The 22,663-nt window shown below is 60.4% G+C and overlaps 2 protein-coding genes across 3 annotated transcripts in view; both read left to right on the top strand.

Moving 5' to 3' along the window:
• The first annotated feature begins 952 nt into the window (after nucleotides 1-952).
• STRN4 (striatin, calmodulin binding protein 4) lies at nucleotides 953-17,176 on the top strand. 2 transcript variants are annotated; one of them, XM_012653382.1, is made up of 17 exons: nucleotides 953-1,053; nucleotides 1,640-1,713; nucleotides 2,986-3,064; nucleotides 5,102-5,299; nucleotides 6,906-7,047; nucleotides 8,941-9,100; nucleotides 9,676-9,789; nucleotides 10,139-10,233; nucleotides 11,883-12,058; nucleotides 12,160-12,207; nucleotides 12,608-12,729; nucleotides 13,599-13,769; nucleotides 13,895-14,035; nucleotides 14,516-14,614; nucleotides 14,797-14,883; nucleotides 15,861-16,094; nucleotides 16,334-17,176. In XM_012653382.1, the coding sequence occupies exons 1-16, from the start codon at nucleotides 1,025-1,027 to the stop codon at nucleotides 16,028-16,030; spliced, it is 1,905 nt and encodes a 634-aa protein (XP_012508836.1). In that variant the 5' UTR covers nucleotides 953-1,024; the 3' UTR covers nucleotides 16,031-16,094; nucleotides 16,334-17,176. The 2 variants fall into 2 exon arrangements, with proteins under 2 accessions (XP_012508836.1, XP_012508835.1); XM_012653381.1 differs by having other exon boundaries at nucleotides 10,118-10,233; nucleotides 16,334-17,170.
• Nucleotides 17,177-19,421: 2,245 nt separating this feature from the next.
• PRKD2 (protein kinase D2) overlaps nucleotides 19,422-22,663 on the top strand; it is a 30,516-nt gene continuing 27,274 nt past the window's right edge. The window contains exons 1-2 of the mRNA XM_012653380.1: nucleotides 19,422-20,383; nucleotides 22,494-22,632. Of these exons, the coding sequence (XP_012508834.1) occupies nucleotides 20,144-20,383; nucleotides 22,494-22,632 (379 nt within the window). The 5' untranslated portion in view covers nucleotides 19,422-20,143. The remainder of the gene's footprint in view (nucleotides 20,384-22,493; nucleotides 22,633-22,663) is intronic.

The following is a 22,663-nucleotide window of genomic DNA, read 5'->3' as shown; positions in this document are numbered from 1 at the left end:
GGTAGAAGCCGACATTTATTGGTCCGTCTTCTGTGCTAGGGTTTGGACTGAGAAGCACGTGACACGTGAGGGGAGGGCACTCTCAGGAGCCCCATTTTCTAGAGGGGCAAATGGAGGCCTAGAGAAGGTTGGTGACCTGGCTCGGACTGTGCAGCGAGTACACGTCCGAGCTGGGCTGGCGCTCAGGCTGTCTGGGGCTGGAACAGCGGAGCACTTGGGGAGGAGCCAGGGAAGAGCCCTGGTCTCCGGGCTTTGGCAGAAGGGCGTCTGGAACATGGTCAGAGGCCAGGATCCTGCCTCGAAGGCCTTTGGCCCAGTGTCTCCAAACGACCTGTTGACACACCGGAGCAGACTGGGCAGCCCAGCCCAGCAGACGGTGTGAAGAGCTTGGCAGGAGCCGTGGGTCATGTCTGCGGCGCATCTCTCACAGCCGGGGCAGCATTCAGTGGGACGGCGGGGGTCGGGTTGTAAAGCTTCTGTATTGGAGCGGGAGCTGAGCCAAGCCACCCACTCTTGTCCCTAAGCTCCAGAAGTAGCTTCCTACGCCTCCCAGAGACAGATGCCCTGGTGAGAATAGTGGGACGCCACCTCCACCAGCATCCTCAGGGACGGCACCTGCCAGGGAGTGCGGGGGAGTCCAGGCCGTTGATGCCTACCCCCCGCTCTACTTTCATCCCTGACCTCACTTCTCCCCAAAAGGCAGCCACCAAGTTTGGCCCAGGCTGGCTCCGTTTTAATTTCAGGGGTTAAGGACTCGGGCTCTTTCACTGCGGGTGACGTGGCAGCATTCGTCCTCTCTGTGTTCCATCCATCGAACCCTGGCTCAGAGACTTCCGCGTATCACTGCGGGGGCAGGGGCTGGGGCTGTACCTGAGTGAGTGAGGGACACACCGCCAGTGGGCCTGAGCCCTGCCGTCTTCCTTTGCTTTCCGTCTCCCCCTCACCCCAGGCTCAGGTGGCCTTTCTCCAGGGCGAGAGGAAAGGGCAAGAGAACCTAAAGACAGACCTGGTGCGGCGGATCAAGATGTTAGAGTATGCGCTGAAGCAGGAAAGGTGAGCCCTCCCGCCCTTCCCTGGCCCTGCCTCTGAGAGTCGGTCTCGGGCACACGGTCCTGAGGCCACTGGCTGTGCTCACACCCAGCTAAGGGAGATTTGGGGTCAGACGCTCTCTTCCAGCCATCCTAGTACCATAGGGTTCTGGGGGGAGGGGGGCGGGTGAAATAAGACACAGTAGGTGAGATTTCAGATAGAGCCAGTGACAATACTCATGACGGTGGTGGCCCACTGTGTGCCAGCTACTGTGTATTCCTCATCCTGTTTATCCTTTCCAGTAGCCTAAAGGGTATCATTAGCCCTGTTTCTGGTAAGGGACTGAGGTTTCAAGAGGGTAAGTGACTAATTGGAGAGCTCCCAGGGCTGGGATAGCAAGCTAGTCTGCCTGGCTCCAAGGAAGGGCTGCTTTGCACCATGCGACCTATCGTGCCGCCTCTGCTAGGCCATGGGGGGGCTGGGGGACAGTTCAGCTTCAGAGGTAGGAGAGTGGATTAGGGGGAGGCCCTGGGATTTGAGGTTCCCGAGATGACCGCTGACCCTGTCTACTCTCCTGCATCTCTTACTCGTTAATCATTTGCTCTTTTAGGGCCAAATATCATAAACTGAAGTTTGGGACAGACCTGAACCAGGGGGAGAAGAAACCAGATGTGTCAGAACAAGGTACCCGCCCTCTGACCCTCCCTGTTGTCGGCCCTCCCCTGCAGCTGAGTGAGACGGACAAGTGTGAAGACCGTTGCTTTCTTGCCTTGCTCCGTAGAAAGCAGAGTTGGCCCCGGGGCCTGGGGAATGGTGGGGTCTCACTCCCAGGGCCCCTCCCCTGTAGGCTGCTCTGTGCCAGGTACTGTGCTGGGCCCTGGGGACCAGCCCTACCTGCGTCCCTCTGTGAAACAGACAGACTCACAACCGATGGCGGGGTCCCTCTGAGGGGTTCCGCGCTGGGAAAATTGTAGGAAAGCTGGTGAAGCCCTCGCCGAGGAGGTGGCGTTTGAACTGGGTTCTCACTCAATCATTCAGCCAAAAAAGAAAAAGAAAATTTGTTTATTTATGGGGTGCTGGCTTTGTGTCACAAATCAGGGACACAGCAGAGAGCAAGATAGACATGGTCCCTGCCCTCTGGTCCCTTAAAGTCTAAGCTCCTCGAAAGAGGACTCAGTTTCCCGGGAGGGGAGCGAGGGAAGAGTGCACAGACGCACAGAGATGCACGCTGGATGGCGCGGTGCGTTCGGGGACCGGGAGTTAGTCAGTGTGACTGGGCGCACAGTGTGGGAGGGAGGACGTGGCAGGGTGGGCCGGGTGACAGCAGGAGCTTGGCCAGGGGGCACTGCAAAGACCTTACCTGCGAGGCTGACGGTGATCATCGTTATCTGATGCCAGCCTCCTCCAAATAGAACGTCAGTCCCACAAGGGCACAGGTCTTTGTTTCCTGACGTAGCCCGGGCCCCCTAGGTGGGCACAGTGTGGATGCCCAGTGAATATTTGACGAATAAAATACTAAACGAATTATCTAACTTAATCCTCACAACAGTCTCAAGAGGGAGATGCTGCTATTATCAGCCTTGTTTCCCAGTGGGGAAAACTGAGACCCGGGTGACACTGACCTGCTCAAGGTCACAGCTGGGGAGCGGCAGAGCGGACTTGCACCCAGTCTACCCGCTCTCTTAGAGCCGGGCCAGCTTTCTGTGTAGGAAAATAGCAACGTGCCCTGAGTTTTAAGAGAAAACCCTTGTGTGGGGACTAGTCTGGGGGACAGGCAGCCAAGGGCGAGAGCTGAGGAGTGCTGCAAGGAGGAGTCTCTGGGTTTCAGACACTCAGGAAGTGACGCCACAGGCCCCGTGACAGTGACCGCTTTGGGTTTGAGGAGTGAGGAAGATGGAGGAGGTGACGGGTAGGAGGCAGTGGCCCCACTAAGACAGCCTCCTCCTTTCTCCCCAGTCTCCAATGGCCCCGCGGAGTCGGTCACGCTGGAGAGCAGCCCGCTGGTGTGGAAGGAGGGGCGGCAGCTTCTCCGACAGTGAGTGTGCAGGGGCGGAGGGCCGGGGCCGGAAGGCACGTTTGGCTTGAGAGATAAGTCCAGGGACTCCGCAGTCCTTCCGGTCCCCACTGGGGACACTTGAAATAATCAGGATCCCAGCCAGCCACCGTTGGAATGGCCTGGCACCCTGTGGGGGGGCCTCGCCTGGGGAGAGGGAGGGGACACTTGCTACAGGAGGTCTATGTGGGGCCCCACCCTTGGAACGTGACCCCGAATGCCCCTGTGGCATTTCTTAAAAGGGTAATGTTAAATTATTATTTTTTTATTACCGTGCATTTTGGAAAACTTAGAAAATAGAGGGGAGCACAAAGAAACACGTCACTCATAATTCTACCACCCAGGGAGTTGCGTATCCTGTGAACATTTTAGCATTTATACTGTCAGTCTCTTCCGTGGCTGTGTGTTTGTGTGTATTTTGTAAAAGCTGGGGTTTCTCATTTCCTATTTGATTGTTTTCTTATGCATTATTTTTGCTAAGAGCTGTGAACATCTTTCCATATAAATTAGTTATGTTGCTTTTTTTTTTTTCCTTTTGAGATAGTGTCTTGCTCTGTCACCTAGCATGGAGTACAGTGGCGTGATCATAGCTCACCGTAACCTCTAACTCCTGGGCTCGAGCAATCTCCTGCCTCAGCCTCCTGAGTTGCAGGGACTATAGGTGCGAACCACCAGGCCCAGCTAATTTTTTATTTTTCATAGAGACAGGGCTTCACGATGTTGCCCAATCTGGTCTTGAACTCTTGGCCTCAAGCAGTCCTCCCACCTCAGCCTCCTAAAGTGCTGGCATTACAGAACTGTATAATCGTCTGTCATATGGATAAGTATCGATGGCCAGTTCCTTCTTGTGTATTTTGTTGAGATTGTTTTTAAATTTTTAGTATTATAGACAGTATAACAACCATCAGGAAGACATTTGTGTATCCTGATTTCGTCAAGCTAACTATCTGGAAGTGCAATTGCTGGCTTAACGTGTGCACAAACAACAACCCCAAAACGATAATAGTAATACTAACAGGCCACACTTACCAAGTACCTATTAAGTGCCTGGCACTTGCTAAACATTTTGCTCACGTAAGTCCCTGTGTGGTGGAGCTGCTAGTGTTCCCCTCATTTTCACAGATGGCAGAACTGAGGTGCAGAGAGGTGACCTGTTTGCATAAGGTTGTGTGGTTGCCGGGATGGGGTCTCAGGCAGTCTGCGCCCAGAGCCCAATTGCTAAACCGCCCCGCCTCCCTGCCTCCGCTAGTGGGGAGACGGGAGCCTGGGAGACAGTGGGCACTTAGGAGACGACATGTGTGAGGGGCAGGGTCAAGGCTCCAAAGGGACAGGGGAGCAGAAAAGTCTTCCTGGCCAAGCAGCCTCTTGAGGACTAGCAAGGGACTTTGTCTCCTATCTTTTGAAGCCGCAGATACCCGTAATTGATTTTTGTTCTTTTTCTTCTTCCTTTTTAAATTGTAGAAGTAATAAATGCTCATTTGTAGAAGTAAGTTGCAAATGTTCCTCTTGCGTCCCTGATCCCATTCTCCAGAGGTCACTGCTATTAAGTTTCAGGGGTATCTTTCTAGGCTTCCTTGGGGGGCGTAATACAAAGGTGTGTTTCTGTGTGATGTAAACTCATACACACGTTAATGCTGTTTTTTCTCTTTACTCAAACACCAGCTTTCCTTGACACTCTGCCGTGTTTATTTTCTGCCTAGCATTGCTATCGGTAATCTGCTGACACAGTCCCGTCAGTGGAGGTTGAGGTCGGTCCCTGCACTTTGGACTTCCCCATACGACACCGCAGGGACCATCCTTGTGTGATAACATTGTACGTGGGTGTAAGGGCTTCCCTTGGAAGGAGTCTCGAAAGCGAAATTGCTGCATCAGGGGTGTGCTTATGTCAAATTTTGGTGTGTACTCTTAAGTATACCCTTCAGTTGCCCTGCGCCAGGGTGTCCCAGTTTGTGTTGGTCCCTGAAGTATATGAAGAAGCCCAGGGGACGTCTGACCCGCATCGGCTCTGTACCCCTGCAGGTACCTGGAGGAGGTAGGCTACACAGACACCATCCTCGACATGCGGTCCAAGCGCGTCCGTTCCCTGTTGGGCCGCTCGCTGGAGCTCAATGGGGCTGCAGAGCCTAGCGAAGGGGTCCCCAGGGCCACGCCGGGCCCTGGGGGGCTCAGTGGCGGTGAGTCACTGCTGGTGAAGCAGATCGAGGAGCAGATAAAGAGGTGAGCCCTTGGGCCTGGCAGGTGTATCCCTCCGTTCCTCCCCGCTGATGCGGGCCAGTGTCAGAAAGACAGCTGGCGCGCCTGCGTGCCCTGGCGGCCCCTTCTCCTTCTGGAATATATCGTGGGCTCGTTTGTTCCAGAACCCTCTGCCCCTTCATCGCTGGGATCCACTGGATTCTCTGCCCCTCTCCATACCCTCCACGGCCTCGTCTCTAGGCTGTCCCCTCTCCTGAGTCTCATGCCTGCGCCCTCCTTAGCAACATCCGGCACCTACTGAAGGCGCGTCCTGGGTGGCTTGCCAGCGGGGAGCAAAACACGCGGTTGCTGCCCTTGGGGGCTCTTATTTGTTCATTCTCTAATCTCATTAATTATTAATTCATCAGAATAAATCAGGTCATGTAGGTGTTGCTAAGTGCTATGGAGAATATGACAGGTAATAAGATCGATGGGAGAAATCACGCTACTTCGGATGGGGAGGAGCAGGGAGGACCTCTGGACATTTGGGCAGAAAATTGCATGAAACGGAGGGTAAGGCACACGAGTGGCTGGGAGGAGAATGTTCTAGGCAGAGGGAAGGGCAAATGCAAAGGGCCTGAGGTGGGAAGGTTCTGGCCCTCGAGGCTGCAGGCGTGAGCTCAGGGCTGTGTCTGGGGGAGGCTGCAGTCCCAGGAGGCACAGCACACTCCGCTCGGGGACTGAGGGAGTGAGAGTACACGCTGCAGGGAAGGGATCCAAGGCCCGAGCCCTGGGGGCTCGCCTATCCCGGAGGCTGGAGCAGGGGAGGAAGCCAGGAGGAGGCTGCGCTGGCAGCCAGCGCTGTGGAGGAAAGCCATGGGGATGGGAGTGGGGTTCTGGCTGAAGTGAGTTCGGGCATGGCAGCCTAGAGGCGAGTGAGGGGATATCTGTGGTAATCTCTCTACCAAGTGGTAACTGTATACCTGGGCAGTTGACAAGAACTCTCTAGAGCGTCAACCTGATGTCAGAAAGGAAGGTGTTTGCATTTATCTGAACTTTGAATTCCACCTGCCTTTATGGTGGAGTCAGGTTTGGTAAGCACGTCCTCCCCTGCTAAAACTTGTCATCGTGCTGGCGGCCGGGAGGTAGAAGTAGGAGTGCCGTCTGTCGCTGGGGATGGTTCAGGCTCCTCGGGAGCAGGGAGCGCCGGGGCTCCTGCTGTCCACGGCCGCAGCAGCCGAGCTGGGTGTAGCCGTCAGAGCATTTGCAGAGTGGCTGGTTCCTCTTTCCTGCTGGGCGTGTCTGCCCCTTGCCTGACCTGCCCTTGTGGTCTGCCCGGGCATGGGAACGGGGGCTGCCGAGTGAGGGCCACTCTCCCCAGCGTCCCTCTGACTCAGCACATGCGGGAGCTGTTTGGTCAGGGTTGGGGGGTCGGGGCTGGGTCTGGGTGGAATGAGGTTCCGGTTGGCATGCGCACGCGTGGGGCAGGGTCTGGAGTCAGGCCCTGTGTGTGATTAGAGTCAAGGCTACTCGGGGCTTAGCGGCTTAGCTGGGTCCAGGCTGTGGCCACCACGCCTGGGCAGGCGCCTTCCCTTCTGAGCTTTGACACCCGGCAGGACTGACACCCCCTCTGCCCCCTTGTCGTGGGCAGGAACGCGGCGGGCAAAGATGGCAAAGAGCGCCTGGGCGGCTCAGTGCTGGAGCAGATCCCCTTCCTGCAGAACTGCGAGGACGAAGACAGTGACGAGGACGATGAGCTGGACAGCGTGCAGCACAAGAAGCAGCGCGTGAAGGTGCGTGCCTCCCCGCCACGCGCCCCGCGTCCTGGTCTGGGTGCGGCCCGATCGCAGCCCTTCCCCGAGTCCCAGCTCCTTGGCGGCAGGGCTGTGCCTCAGTACCTGCAGACGTGCCTTGGTGTTTGCCGTGAGGGCCTTTGCCTGCGCGCCCCCATTTTCCGCTGGCACCGCCGTGACTCTCCGTCCTCTGCCGCCTCATCCCAGACGTCCCTCAGAGGCCTGCCTGAGCCCCGCAGACCAGGCCGCGCTCCTGGCGCTCCTTTCCGGGCGGTCCCTCCAGTTGCAGTGCCATGCGTTTGCTGTGACCATCGCGCTCTGTCTCCTGCAGTAGATCGTGAGCTCCACCAGGCCGGGATTTTGTGGGTCTTTTTGCTGCTCCGTCCCTGGGCCCCAAAAAGGGTCTAGAACACAGGCTCTCAGTAAATACTTGTGAATCAGACAAGTGTGGCTGGGCCCGGGGTTCGCCTGGGTGGAGGCCCCTCTCTGCTTCTGCCATCAGAAATTATCCCTGAGTTTTTATACTCCTGTGGCCTTCACATCTGTCACCACGCTTGTTCCGCCTCTGAGCTGGCGTGTCGTGCGGGGCTCTCTGTGTCCACACAGCAGACCTTCAGAGAGGCTTAGCTGGGAGCCTCGTGAGACTCCCAGACTGGCCACGGGCCTGGCTGTGCGACCTCAGGCACGTGCTCCTCTTTGTCTTAGCTTCAGTTTCCGAGCCCATAAAATAGGGCTAAGAGTCCCAGTCCCTGGCTGTTGAGGATTTAATTCAAATGTGCTGATGCACAGAAAGCCCTCAGCTCCACGGCGGCCGGCCCCCTACGTGCTCAGTGGCTGTCGTTAATGGCTGGTAGTGTCGGTGGGACTGAGCAGCGGTGTCGCTCTCATGGTCCTGGGCACCGCTGGAAGAGTGCGGTTGACAGGGCCCCTTTCTCGTGCACCCTTCAGAGCGCTTGCGAGGGTTCCAGGCTTCTGTAGAGTCCAGACCCCGGCCGCTGCCTCTCTGGGCCTGCTGTCCACACCTCGGCCCTAGGTCTCCGCATCCCATCCCTCTGCTTCCCCCACGCAGGCCAGAGACTGGCTCCTCGCAGGTGCCCGACCCGGCGCGGTAGAGGGTCAGCCGCACCCTGGCGGGGTTCACAGTTGGCTGAGGCTGCCCAGGGCACGGGCAGAGGTCGCACTTAGTGATCTGGGGCAAGGAGCTTCGCTCTGCTCGGCCTCAGTTTCCTGGCCTGTGATATGGGAATACCAATTACAACAATCACGGTTCACAAGGTTGGGGGTTAGTTGAAGCCACGTATTATGCGAAGCTTATTCAGTGCCCGTTCAGGGCCTGTGACTCGTTCTCGTTTGCGCACAGCAGCTGGGGCGGTGTTTGGTGATGTTTGCTTATCATTCCTGCTGGACTCGCGGTTAAAGCGCTGGGGCCGTTCGTCCTCACTGTATGCACCTCGTTCACTCGCACGCAGACACGGGTACCTGCCGCTCTCCCGGCAAGCCCATTGTCACGTTCCTGACTTCTCTTCCCAGAGGCACTGCGCTGTGGGACAGGGGCCTCCCCAGCACAGGCCGGGAGGAGGGGCTGCGTGAGTGTGAGGGGCCGGGAAGGGGCCTCCAAAGCCAGGCTGCGGGGCGGGACAGGCAGTGGCTGAAGGCCTCGGCAGGGGGAGCACGCAGTCGGCAGGGGGAGCACTCAGTCGGCAGGGGGAGCACGCAGTCGGCAGGGGGAGCACGCAGTCGGCGGGCAGCACAGGCAGCAGCTGGCGGCTGAGGCGGTCCCCTCTGAAGGGACAGGCAGAAGGCTGGGAACTCCGGCTCATCTGTTCCTGCTCACTGGGGGAGGTTAGTCTCTGGACAAGAGCGCCCTGACCTGTCTGCTTCTCCATGCCCCAGCTCCCCTCCAAGGCCCTGGTGCCTGAAATGGAAGATGAGGATGAGGAAGATGACTCCGAGGACGCCATCAATGAGTTTGATTTCCTGGGCTCAGGAGAGGATGGGGAGGGGTCTCCAGATCCTCGGCGTTGTACCGCAGATGGGGGCCCCCACGAGCTGGGTGAGTCGGGGATTCTCTGGCCATGACGGTGGTGGGGCCAGACCCTGGGTCCTGCCCCTTCCACACGCAGCCGCCTGCAGCTGCTTCCTGCCCCAGGGTCTCCACCGGACAGACACGCTTCCTGAGAGGAGGGTGGCCAAGGAGAGCAGGAGGCTGAGCCGTGGCAGCCAGGCCCCTCACCCCTTCCCTGGAAAATCCCCCTGTGGACACAGGCAGGGCCGCATCCAATTCTGGCTGACCTCAAGGAGGGAACAGGATGAGGACCCGGTGGGGGAGAGGCGGGGGGGCAGGGCTGCGTCTTCCTCCCTGTCCTGTGACTCCTGGCTAGGAGGGCCTGTGGGGGTCACTCGGGATGCATGGCTGGGGACTGAGGCCCAGGCAAAGGCAGTGACCTGCCCACCACCCCACAGAGGGTCCTGGTCAGCCTCTGTCTCCTCTGCCAGTCTGCCACCTGGGCCCGGAGTGTCATAGCTGCCCACAGTCATAGGAAGGTCCCCGGTGGTGGGGAAGGCATCTCCTGCGCGCGGCTGGGTTGGAGCTGGTGGGCGACTCCTGCCCGTGCCTCGTCCCTGCAGAAAGCCGGCGGGTCAAGCTCCAGGGCATCCTGGCTGACCTTCGGGATGTGGACGGGCTGCCCCCCAAAGTGACCGGCCCGCCTCCTGGCACCCCCCAGCCCCGGCCACACGAAGGTAAGAGACCACTGCGCCCCCAGCCCAGTCCTGTGGGCCCACAGCAGAGGGAGGCTGCAGAGCTGAGCCAAGGGCTTCTGTGTCCTCACGGTCGAGGCCCAGCCTCCAGCCTGCAGCCTCCCTGTCCCAAAAGTTTGTCTGTCTGTCTCTGTCTCCCTCTCTTTTTGTCTGTCCTGCCCTGTCTGTCTCTCTCTGTCCCCTCCTTTTCAGCTGTGATCCTTGGTCTCGTCCTCTCCCTGTCTCTCCTGTTCCTTATCTCTCTCCGCCTCTCTCTCTCTTCCTCTCTCTCCCTGGCCCTCTCTGCCCCTCCCTCCCCTCCCCCTACCAGGTTCCTTTGGCTTCTCCTCAGACGTTTTCATCATGGACACTATCGGGGGCGGGGAGGTGAGCCTGGGGGACTTGGCAGATCTCACCGTCACCAACGACAACGACCTCAGCTGTGACGTAAGTTCTCCAGGTGGCTTCTCCTGCTCACCCTGTTTCACACACGGGTGCGGGTGCAGGCAGGTGGGGGGGTCTTGCCTGTGGTCGCCGAGGAGCAGGGCCCGGAACACTCTGGAGCCGGGTCCTGAGCACCGTGCCAGCCTCCTTCACTCAGTGCTCCCTCCCGCCCCTGGCGTTTTGGGATGCGGGAAGATGGCCTCCAGCCAAAGCCCCCCCAAAACAAGGCCAGTCTGGTGTGCGTGGGGCCAGTGGGCTGGAATGAAATGTTCTGAGCCTGAGACCCAGACAGGCCCCTGGCCGTCTGGGAACCTCTGGCCTGGACGTGTGCGCATTTCCTGTGGCAGGGCAGGACCTCAGGTGTTGGTGATCCCAGTGAGGTCGGGGCACTGCTGTGGGACGCGGGGAGGGAGCCTTGGAGTGCGCCTCTGGGCTCGTCAGCTGGCCTCAGGATGTCGCCCATGCTGGGGGAGGGGGCAGAGGAACTACGCGACAGCAGATGCTGTGGCTCTAAAGAACGGTGGCGGAAGTGACGGCTAGGGTGGGGACCTCGGGGGTGGACTGAGCCCAGGCAGAGGGGTCTTCAGATGTGGAGCCCGTCTTGGGGCCGAGGCTCGCCTGGCAGTCTCCTTGTCGGCCTTCCCAAGCCCAGCCTTCCCGGGTTCCCTGCTTGGTCGGCGGCTCTGCTTCCCATCACGGCGTGTGCAGTGTCCCTGACAGGCCTGTGGATTCTGCTCTCAACGCCTCCCTATGCATGTCCCTGCCCCCGCCTCCGCCTCCACGGTCAAGTGTCCCGTCTAAATACCCTCATCTCTCCCAGGGACTTCGTGACCTCTTACTCTCTGTCTGTGCAGCTACTCTTACCTGCCCCTAATCCGAGCCTCCCGTGGGGTGGCCAGACAAAGCCACGTCATTCCCCTGCTCTAAATCCTTCCCTGGCTCCCCAGTTCTCTGTGGCTTTTTCCAGGGATGAAATGCAGATTCTGACGGGGCTCCCCACTCTGGCTCCTGCCGCCCTCCTGGCCTCATCTGCCGCTCTCCTCACCTTCTGCACCCTGGCTGGGGCTGCACAGGCCTCTCAGGCCTGGCCCCGCCCTTGCTGCCGCCTGCCTCGGGGCCTTTACACGTGCAGATTCCACTGCCCGTCCCGCTTTCCTTGTCTGGTCAAGTCCTGCTCGCTTGCCTCTTCCTCGGGAAGGCCTCACCGACCCCACGGAGGAGGCCAGGCCGTCTGCTGTCTCCTCCTCTTGCATTTCTAATTCATTGCACTGCTCGTAACTCGTAGTTCTGCGCGCTTGTGGAATGGTCTGATTGTCCGCCCCGGTCCCCGTCCCTCTGAGCCGGGAGACTCCAAGGGGTCAGGCTCACCTTTGTCTCCCCAGGACCCGTCACACTGCAGGAACTTGCTGAGTGAGCGAGGGGACTCTGCCCAGCAAAGAGGAAGGGGCGAGCACCCTGGGCTGCTAGGGCGTTGGGACTGTTAGGAGAGAAGGCGCAGCCTCCTGCCGCGGCTGGCGAGTCCTCACTCGCTCCTCCTGCCGGGGGATCTGCGTGGGGAAGGGAGGGGTCCTGAAGTCCTGTTCGAGGTGGCAGTGTCTGCATGACTGCTGGGATGGATGAGGGGACACTGAGGCAGCTCCCCGCCCCCTCAGCTGTCTGACAGCAAAGATGCCTTCAAGAAGACCTGGAACCCTAAGTTCACCCTGCGCTCACACTACGACGGCATCCGCTCCCTGGCCTTCCACCGCAGCCAGGCGGCGCTGCTCACCGCCTCCGAGGACGGCACGCTCAAGCTCTGGAACCTGCAGAAGGCGGTCACGGCCAAGAAGTGAGGGCAGCAACCCCAGAGTGGGGGGTGCGGGGACACCCGGGCCAGGGCATAGGACGACAGGGGGCTCAGTGACATTGGGCTCCTCTGTCTCCCCACAGGAATGCTGCGCTAGATGTGGAACCTATCCACGCCTTCCGGGCGCACAGGTAGGGAGGCGGCCCTGAGCCTGCTAGAAACCTGGCTGGCTGATCCCTGACCTGCTCAACTGCCATTGCGGCAGGACGATGGCAGGAGACAGGGTGGCAGGAAGGCTGAGTCCCGACGCCTCTCCTGTCCTGCCCGGTGCAACCACGCCCTGGCTCTGCAGCTGTGTGCCAACTTTCATGTGTCCCCGGTGGCTGGTTCTCAGGGGAGGGCACAGGCGGGGGCTGGGAGAAGGCAGGGCACAGGCAACTTGCCTGGGTGGCACGGCCAGAGCCCCGGTGGCTGAATTCTTTCTGGCCATCCGTCTAAGGAGCTGGTAGGGAACTGGAAGGTCCTGTGGCCAAGGAAGGTTTTGAGCTTCTTGTCTCATCTCCTCCCTTTACCCATCTTTGTACCCTCCAGGGGCCCTGTGTTGGCAGTCGCCATGGGCAGCAACAGCGAATACTGTTACAGTGGCGGGGCAGATGCCTGCATCCACAGCTGGAAGATTCCAGACCTCAACATGGACCCCTATGATGGCTACGGTGAGGGTAGCTCCCCGCCTTCCTTTCCTCCACCCGCTGCTGACTGGGGCCTGGTCGTTCCTTCCGCACACGCTGAGCGTCCGCCTCTTGCCAGGGTCTCTGCGTGGCCGAGTGCGGGGAGTGTGTGAGGAGCGAGTGGAGAAGGCGGAGTTAGCTGGGCCAGGTTGCAGGGAGCTGGGACTTTATCCTGAGGCACCTGAGAGTTAAGTGGAGATGTGACCAGACTGTCGCTTCTGTCCAGTGTCTGTATCCCCGCTCTCTGACACATCTTTTGATCATTTACACAGCTCTGTGCTAATCATGTCATGAGAGTTCAGAGGTCAAGAGCCAGCCCCGGCCAAGTTAGCTGCCACACTCTGGGTGTCGGTAGGGCTCAGGCCAGAGTCACCTGTGTGGATTCCAGTGACCAGGGGTGGGACCTTTGAACGACAGAGAGCTTTAGAGACACTGGGCAAAGCCTGTGCACTGGGGCACGGGCAGAAAAGACTCAGGCCGAGGGCGGGCCCTGAGCAGTGGGCAGAGGCTGTGTGCCAAGCCCCGGGGACCGCAGAACCTCCACTCTTCTTCTTTCCTTAACTGAGTCCTAAAAATTATGTATTGAGCACTGGTTTCTGGGCCCTGGGGAGACAGCCATGAACAGAGGGAGATCCCTGCCCTCTGGAGCCCTAGAGTCTTTCCCAAAGAGCTAGTGGTCACTGTGCAGCCGCCGGCCTGGCCCAGTGCTGGGCAGCTCCAGGGCGGCCAGGGCTCTGGGGATGAAGCCAGATGAACGGACGGCTCGAGCCCAGCTGCCCAGGGCGTGGCTGAGCTGGAGCTCTGGACTGTCTGCGGTGGGGCTGACAGGCCTGATGCAGCCCCTTTCCTCCCAGACCCAAGCGTGCTGAGCCACGTCCTGGAGGGCCACGGGGACGCGGTGTGGGGCCTGGCCTTCAGTCCCACCTCCCAGCGCCTGGCCTCCTGCTCCGCTGACGGTACCGTCCGCATCTGGGACCCCAGCAGCAGCAGCCCGACCTGCCTCTGTACCTTCCCCACAACCAGTGGTGAGTGGGGGACCCTGGCGCCTCACATAGGAGCGGTGCGGAGCTGGAGGCCATCAGGGTGGCTCCTGACGAGGGCCCAGGGCAGGATGGGGCATCAGGCAGCCTTCTGTCCCCTGTGCCCTCAGAACACGGGATCCCCACCTCAGTGGCCTTCACCAGCACCGAGCCTGCCCACATCGTGGCCTCCTTCCGCTCTGGCGACACTGTCCTGTATGACCTGGAGGCTGGCAGTGCTCTCCTCACACTGGAGTCCCGGGGCAGCAGCGGTAAGGGGGCCCCAGGGCCCGTGGCGGGGCCAGGCTGGGGGACTGGGGTCTGCGTGCCTCCAAGGCCCCAGTTCCTCTTGTGGCTTTGGTGACTTGCTTGCCAGTCAGCTCGAGATGACTGCCCTGCGCCCTCAGGGGCCCTGAGCAGGAAGGAAATAAGGTCCGGTGGAGGGCGCAGCCCTGCCTCACTACAGCTCGGCGCTCTTGGGGGCCAAGGGGAGAGTGCGTCGTGGACGCCCGTTGGCCCTCTTGGTAGAGCAGATGCACGTTTTCATGTCCCTTATCCCTCCTCCCCGACCCCCAAAACAGGGCCCAGGGCTCATTTTGCAGCAGCAACACTGAGGCCGGGAAAGGAATGGCCTGTGGGTCCCCAACCTTGACGTTGGCGCAGGGCATGGGGTGAGCGGGGCTCCTCTCTTGCCTCTGTCCTGGCTCCAGTTTTCCCCTTGATGTCCTTCCCTCTCCCCTTCTTCCTTCCAGGCCCGACCCAGATCAACCAAGTAGTGAGTCATCCAAACCAGCCCCTCACCATCACCGCCCACGACGACAGGGGCATCCGCTTCCTGGACAATCGGACAGGTGAGGCCCAGCCTCTAGCTGGCCCCACTCCTGCTCGGGTGGTGTGGGGTGGCCCAGACACAGACGGCAGAAGTCCTCATGTCCCCATCAGAGGCTCTCGGGGCATCTCCTCCAGCCCCCTCACCTTCCCAGGCGGGGCCCAGAGTGGGAGAGGAACCTGCCACCCACCCGTCTCCCTTCAGGTAAATCCGTGCACTCCATGGTTGCCCACCTGGATGCGGTCACCTGCCTAGCCGTGGACCCCAATGGCGTATTCCTGATGTCAGGAAGTAAGTTGGGACCCTTTTATCTGTCCCTTCCGCAGCAGGCGTGCGGCTTGCTGGACCCGCCAGGGTTGGGGAGAGGAAGAGGAGAGACCTGGGCACGGGTCCCAGGCGAGTGCACAGGCACTCCTGGGGCTGGGGGCTGGGGAAGCTGGTCTGGGCAGGAGTGAGCGTGGTCACGGTGACATAATAGGACGTAGCAGCGAAGCACAGGGTCAGCACTGGTGCCTGCGGCGTCTCATTTAATCTCAGCGACCCTGTGTGCCGGGTACTTTGTGCCCATTTTACAGCTGTGGGACCTGACACTCAGAGCTGAGTCTTGCAGCTTGGTCGCAGCCCAGCAGGCTGTGGGAATGGAAGTCCAGGTCTATCTGACGAAACCCCCACGGGGACTTTGAGCATTCGGTGCCACCCTGCTCTCTGTGCATGAGGGTACTGAGGCCGCGACCGTGGGGCTGGAACGTGGGTGGATGAAGGCCTGCCTCGGGCCTGCCCGCGTCAGACCCCCATGCGACCCCGCGCCAGCGGCCGCGAGCACACGCGTGTGGAGCGCAGGGGTGCGAGCACTGGTGGTGGAGGGATGGGTGGGCGCAGAGTGGTCACGGCTGGGCTCTGCCTTCGCGTCGTCCCCTCCTGCCTCCTCGGGCCATTGTGTCCTCACGCTGGCCACGGGCTGCCTTCTGTTTCCCTGCCCGTTGCCTCCTGCCCTGCAGCGTTAACTCCGGCGGGCAGGGAGGGCTGCCTGTGTGTTCCCTGTACCCCCAGGGCCTGTACACAGAAGGTGCTCAGTAATACTCGGTGACTACATGGATGGTCGACGGGGTGGAACAAAGGGGTTCTGCTCTGGGCCGGTGTCAGGGGTGACTGTGCCGAGGGATGGCAGGGAAGAGGGTTGAGTCCCACCTGACTCCGAGGCCTTCGGACGAGGCCAGGTATCTGCCTGAGGAGCTCGGTGACAGCCCTGTGTCCCCACACCCGCGCAGGCCACGACTGCTCCCTGCGTCTGTGGAGCCTGGACAACAGAACCTGCGTGCAGGAGATCACGGCCCACCGCAAGAAGCACGAGGAGGCCATCCACGCCGTCGCCTGCCACCCCAGCAAGGCGCTCATCGCCAGCGCTGGTGCCGACGCCCTGGCCAAGGTCTTCGTATGATGCCCGCCTGACCCCGCCCTGGCCGCGCACGGGCTGCGGAGCGGGGCGGGCGGATGGGGCTGAGGTGAGGGCCTGGGCCCGTTTCTATTCTGGACAGGAGGGCGGAACCGCCTGCGTCCTCAGCCCTGCTGGGCCTTCACACGCCCCCTTGCCTGGCACTCCAGGGTGGGACCAGGTCCCACGGTCCAGTCGGGGCCGCCCTGTGAGAATCACTGAAGCAGCCCCTCGGTATGGAGGGCGGGGTGTTGAAGAGCTGTGTCCTAGAGGCCATGGTCCCGTCTCCCGTCCCTCTTTCTCCTGCAGGTGACACTCAGCTTCACGCCAGAGGTGCAGAGGCCTGGCCTCTTCCCAGCTGCAGCGGAGCCCAGTGGTGCTAGTGGCCCTTTCCCCAGGAATCCCTCCCCCACGGCTCCCTCCCCGAGCATCTGGCTTGGGGATGCGCCCCTTTCAGGAATCACCCCTAGAGGACGGTCTCTGGGGGTTTCTCCCTGGGCCCAGACACCCGCTCCTGGTATCAGAGCTGCCTTCTGGAGGTAGCACGGCCAGGGCGGGGTGTTTTTGAGGATGTTTTTCCAAGATGGCAGAAGGTGCCAGGTTCTCCCCTTGAGCTCCTGCCCCCTTCCTCTCCGTCTCCCAGGCCTGGCGGGAGCTGTGCCGGGAAGAATCCCAGACGGATGCCCCTCCTGGGTGGGGCCGGAGCCGCAGAGTTGAGCCCTGGGCCCGGCCCCTCCCCCGTCCCCTCTCCACTGCTTTCCAGACACTAACCAAGGCCTCCAGGCCGGGAACTGCCCACCGCTCCTCCCGGGGCAGCCCTCCCAGCCCGCGCAGGGTCACCCATGGGGAGAGATGGCCTTCTCGTGCCCCCAACCCCGGGGCGTGGAGGGTGGAGTAGGGTGCCCTGGGCCCCCTTAACTCCCTGTATATCTGTATAAATAACAGGATTTTAATGCCCCGCCCACGTTATCACTGTGTGATAGTCTTGGTCAGTCTCCATCCTGGCCCTCCACTCTTTCCCTCTATTTATTTCACTCTCTTCCGTTCCACCCTGTGCCCTCAGTCCCCCTCCCGGGTTCCTGTTTATAAGCCCCATCCCTTCGGCCCCTGTCTTGTATGTGAAAACTTGTCTCAATAAACCCTTTGGAGTAAGATGGGTGACGGTGCCATCTGTGGAGGGGCCTGGGGACTTTGGGGGAGGAGTGGCTGGCCCTGCCTGGGTTGGGTGGAGTTTGGAGAGAGGGGATGTGATGGTTGGGGTTTTGTGGTAGGGCGGGGGCTGGGGAGGGGCCCGGAGCTTGGGCCGGGTGTGGGTGGAGGGCGGAAATGGGGGCACTGGACCGGATCTCCTTGCGCCCCTTCTTTCTGCGCCTAAGCACTCCCTCCCCAGGGGCAGAGCCCGACAAGCAAAGGCTGTGAGGTGACAGTTCAGCCGAAGACTCCCCCCCACCTGGATGTGTGACGGGTGAGAGGGGAAGGGCTGGCGCCCAGAGGATTCAGACCTCCCTCCCCTCCCTGCCCTGTGCCTGGGCCCACATGCAGCAGGCAGGGGAAGCCGGGGCCTGCCAGCATAGCATGACTGGCCATGGTGTCGCCAGCTGCAGGCTCTGCCATGCTGGGGGCTCCTTAGAAAAAAGCTGCAGGCCCCCCCCACATGGTCCCTCCTTTCCCTTCTCAGTGGCCGGTGTTTGCTGTGCTGAGCCTTCTGCATGTCATTTCACTGGGTCCTCACAGCCTTGACGGGAGGGACCATGACCATCCACATGGTACAGAACACGGGACGGGGGTTGCTCTCGGTCTCCGGCAGGTCATCAGATTTTGCGTCCAATCCCATCTCCCTTCGCCGTGAGCCCTTCACCACCTAGCAGCAAGGTCTCCTCAGGCAAAGTCCCAGCACCTCCAGAACATGACACTCGTGCCCACCTCCTGGGTTGAGGCCTGTGAACTACACACTCGGGACATGTTAGCATTTCACTGTGATAGTCATCTGCCCCTCTGGAAAACAGGTACAGAGGCTCTTAGGTGACACTGACAGGAGCCCACTGTGGGCTCCACGTGGCCTTGCTCCCCAGGTGGTTTGGTTTTCCTTCCAGCCTCAGACTTCCTTCCCCAGCCCCAGCCCCCGGATGTGGTGACAGCGCTACTATGTGGACCTCAGCTACCCTCCTTGGCCCCGTACCAGGAAGGGGGGACTCTGCCGGCAGCTCCCATCCCCAGCCAGTCCTGGTGGCCCAGCTCTAGGATGTCTTTGGGGCTCAAACCTAGGCTGTGACCTGTCGGTGAAGGAGGTGGGAGGGGCAACTTCACTTGGTGATCTTGGACAAGTCACTTTGTCCCCTGAGGCTTCAGCGTCCTATATGTGCACTAAACGGCAGCCACCACTTGATTATTAGCTGGGGAGGAGGAATCAAGTCTGATTGCTCCAAAGGGACAACAGTGGGTTTCGACAGGTATTTGCTGGGTGACTGACTATTGGACATACCCACCCACGAATGCCCGAGTGCTGAGGTCCCCGCCTTCACCTCTGCAAGTTGTTAGCGACAGCCACCATTTACTGAACTTTGCTGTGTCCCAGGCACGTGTATACCATCTCCATCCCACAATCCCCTCTGGACTCAGTCCTATTAGAGTGCCATCTAACGGATGGAGAGACTGAAAGGCTCACAGAGGGGAAGTCACCCACCTAAAGTCACACAGAAAGACACAGGCACATGTCCCCAGGAGCTTGTCAGTTCACCGCTTGTGAAGTGGTGTGGGTGTGTTGTCCTCCCTCCCAGGCACCCCCAGGCAGCATCCTGAGGGCAGGGGCACTGCCCCTTCGCACCTGTCCTCCAGTTAGCCCCATGCACCTTGCCCCAGGTCTCTGCAGACAGACCTGAGGCGAGGCGCCTCTGTCCGTCTGGAGGCCTGCTCTTCCCACCTGTCCAATGAGCTGCGGGCGAGTGTGCGGGCGCGGCTGGGGTGCGGGCGACACCCTGAGAAGAGAGAGGCCGAGCTCAGAGAGCTGGCCCTGGCCTGGCCCCGACACCCTATTTCTCATCCCTTCCCCGCGGTGGGCTCCGGATGCCGGCCAGCCAAGAAGCTCCCCTCCTTAAAGGGCCAGTCGCCTCCCAGCCGGGTCCCCGCGACCTGGGCTGGCGGGGTGAGGGTGGCTCGCCCCTCCCTGTTCAGCTCAGGGTAAAGTTAACTTTCCAGACTGGCGTGCGATGAGGGGAGCAATCAGTCCTGCCCGCCAGCCCCCCAACTCCCACCCCATCCCGGGCCCCGGCGTCTGGCAGGGGAGCTCCAGCCCCCAACTGGGGGCGCCAGGCCCACCCTCCTCTTCCGCCCCCGGCCCCAGACAGGTCCCGCCCCTCCGTGACGTCACCGAGACCCGCGCCGATTGGCCGACTGCGCCGTCGCTCCGGATACTTCCTCCTGCGCTGCCGCCGCGGACTTAAACTTTGGAGGGGGAAAAAGAGCCACCGGCGCCCGGCGACCCTCCCTTGCCCCCATCCCCTACCCCGCCGCCGGCAACGCCGTCTTCCCCGCGGCTCCCGACCGAACTTTTCTCCAACTTCCGCGACCCGTGAGATTCCCTCCTTCCCACCCTGGCCCTCAGGACCCCTCTGCCCATCCCCGCGCCGATCGGACCCCTGGGGTCCACTCGACCCCTGACTCCGAGACTCCTGGTTTCCACCCCCAGGTCTGTGACTCCCTCGGGCCGCCTTCTTCGTGGAACCCCCTTCTTAGAGCCACGGATCCTGGGATCCCCCTGCTCCCTTCTCAACCCCCCTCTCCGCAAGGGACCCTTTGGATCGCGAGCTCCCCTGATCCCTGTGACCCCGACCTACTGGATTTTCCTCTCTGGTTTCTTGGAATCTCTTAATCGCTGGGTCCCGCGAATCTCTCCTTTGTTCCTTTCTTATCTTCTGTGATCCCTGGATTCCAGGCGTCCTTTTCTCTAATTTCCCAGGACCCTGCCTGCCATCCTCAGGTCCCCTCAACCCACCAGACTTCCCGTCTCTGGGCCCCGCGCTCTTCTTAGCACCAGCTCACACGATCCCTCGGATCTAGGACCCGGGTTCCCCCAGCCGGATCCCGGGTGGGCGCCGGGCGGCCGGTCCGCGGCCTCCCCGCATGGCCGCCGCCCCCTCCTATCCTGCGGGGCTCCCCGGATCTCCCGGGCCGGGGTCTCCTCCGCCCCCCGGCGGCTTGGAGCTGCAGTCGCCACCACCGCTGCTGCCCCAGATCCCGGCCCCGGGCACCGGGGTCTCCTTCCACATCCAGATCGGGCTGACCCGGGAGTTCGTGCTGTTGCCCGCCGCCTCGGAGCTGGCCCATGTGAAGCAGCTGGCGTGTTCCATCGTGGACCAGAAGGTGAGGGCGCGAGGCTCCCCCATCCAGCTCGTGAGCGGTCTGAGGAGGGGGCGCTGGCAGAGGCCTGGCGTGGGGGAAGGGGAGGGAGGGGATCTGAGCATTAGGCGACTGAGAGATGGGGGGCACTGGCCCCCAATTGCCGTCTCACTCCATGACCCATTTAGCATTTAGAGAGGACTGGGCAGGGGTGGGGTGCCCCAGAGCCCTCCCCAAATTGCCTGTCCCTGCATGTTGTTTTCTGCAGCTGGCAGGGAGGAAGGGAGGGGCGGGCCAGGTGTAGAGTCGGGAGGAAGGGGCAGGAGGGGGCAGATGTGGGAGCATCTCCTCATTCATGCCCATCGGGGCCTCCCATTTGGTGGAAACAGTAGAAACTGAACCCAGGCTGGCCATAGTGATCGGGTGACACGTGTGGGTATAGGTGCCAGGGGCAAGTGAGGTTTCAGAGTCCTGCCCTCCCCCAGGTCTCAGATGTATGTATGTGGAGGGGTGGGCAGGGACCCTTTCTGCACCCCCAGAGGCCCTGGGGACTCTGTTTCCTCTCCTGATCACAGTGCCCCCACCCAGCCTTAGTTTTGGACACCAGGGTCCCCAGGGTGGAGTCTGCGAGTCATGACAAGAGGGAACAGGTAGAACTTGATGCCTGAATCCCAGAATGCTAAAAGTTAGAACAGTGGGATTCCATGTTGTTGGCGTACCAGACTGTAAAACTGTTAGAATATCAGAATCATAAACAGCTGGAATATACATTGCAGGTCATTGAATTCTCCTGATATTAAAGTGTTCAAATATTAGAATCCTAGGTCGTTGAAATACTAAAACGTTAAAATGTTGGAATATTAGATTCCTAGGTTGTTAGAATCCTAGAATGTGAAAATGTTCGAATTTTGGAATGCTGGGTTGTTGAAACCCTTTAACGCTAAGATATTCGAATATTAGAATCCTAGTTTGTCAGACTCCTAGAACATTAAAATATTAGATTATTGCTGATCTAGGTTATCAAAATCCTAAACCATAAAATGATAATATGTGGGAACCTGGAATGTATAATTCTATAATGTGAGCGTGTTGGAATCGCAAAATAGCCAAATTCCAATATCTTCTCAGACTCCTGGAAATGAATTCTTTGGGCTTCAGAGAAACCTGGGGCCAACTCCCTCATTTTGCAGACAAGGAAACTGAAGCTTAGAGAAAGACATCCCAGGTGGTCAGGGCCAAGGCAGTCCTGGTCTCCTGTGGACCCTGCGTCACCAGCGAAAACGGGGCTTTGCCCATCAACACCCAAATCTAGCAGGCCCAGCTCCTACCCCCCACGCAGTCCGCTCCATGGGAAGCTGGGGGTGGGGGCACAGATTGTCCTCTGGGTGAAACTTTTGTCCAATGCTCAAATCCCCAGCCTGCCCCCCTCAGGCCTCACCCCAGTTTATTTTTCTGTCCTCCCGGTCCAGGTGTGTTAGGGCCCCTTTCCTTCCTCGGAGGCCCCACCTGGGCAGTTTCACTTTCTGTTCTACCAGGTTTCATTTCCTGCCCCCCCCCAACCCCAAGCTGGCGACCTGGACACCTGGGTTCTTTGAGCTTTGGGTGGGGGGCACCCTCCCTATTTCCAGCCCTCTTGCTCTAGCTCCCCCCAACCCCGTTCCCAGCAGTCCCCAAATCCCCTCCTTCCAGCTCACCCGCCCCAGTGCTGGGCCTCCTGCCAGGTAACTGTGACAACAATAGATCCAGGAAGGAAGCTGGGGCAGAAGCGGGCGGAGGCTGATAGGGGAGGCGGGGGGTTCACTAAGCATCCCCCCACCCCCAGGCTCCAGAAAAATAGAGGGTCCACGTTCGCGGAGCCGCATTCCCTCCCACGTTCCGGGAGCCACGCTCCCTCCCACCCCAGCTCGCGGGTCCAGCCACCAAACTCGCGCTGGCGCTCACTCCCTGCACACCTGGGGCCCTGGCGTCCTGTCCAGCTCCAGCTGGGGTCGGGAGGGGGCAGGCAGGAAGCGAGGGGCTGCGGGGTCTCTGAGTTTCCGGGGGAAACAGCCGGCCCTGCCCTGGGAGGGTGCCAGTCCGCCTCTGAAGGCAGCTCTGAGCTTTTCCGTCGCCACCTCCCTCTCCCACCCCCTAGTTCCCTGAGTGTGGCTTCTACGGTCTTTACGACAAGATCCTCCTCTTCAAACATGACCCCACATCGGCCAACCTCCTGCAGCTGGTGCGCTCGGCCGGAGATATCCAGGAGGGCGACCTGGTGGAGGTGGTGCTGTCGGGTGAGAGGCGGAGGCTGGCTTAGGGGCGGAG

The sequence above is a fragment of the Propithecus coquereli genome, unplaced genomic scaffold (assembly GCF_000956105.1).
Source record: "Propithecus coquereli isolate 6110/MARCELLA unplaced genomic scaffold, Pcoq_1.0 Scaffold42, whole genome shotgun sequence".
NCBI classification, from domain to species: Eukaryota; Metazoa; Chordata; class Mammalia; order Primates; family Indriidae; genus Propithecus; species Propithecus coquereli.
This window is presented reverse-complemented; position numbering and strand designations above follow the sequence as displayed.

Excerpts from the sequence above, each read along its gene's own strand:
- STRN4 (XM_012653381.1), top strand. The coding sequence starts at position 1,025 with ATGTTAGAGTATGCGCTGAAGCAGGAAAG. Across the intron at positions 9,790-10,117 it reads CCAGCCCCGGCCACACGAAG|GTTCCTTTGGCTTCTCCTCA; the intron begins GTAAGAGACCAC and ends TCCCCCTACCAG. Across the intron at positions 12,059-12,159 it reads AAGGCGGTCACGGCCAAGAA|GAATGCTGCGCTAGATGTGG; the intron begins GTGAGGGCAGCA and ends GTCTCCCCACAG.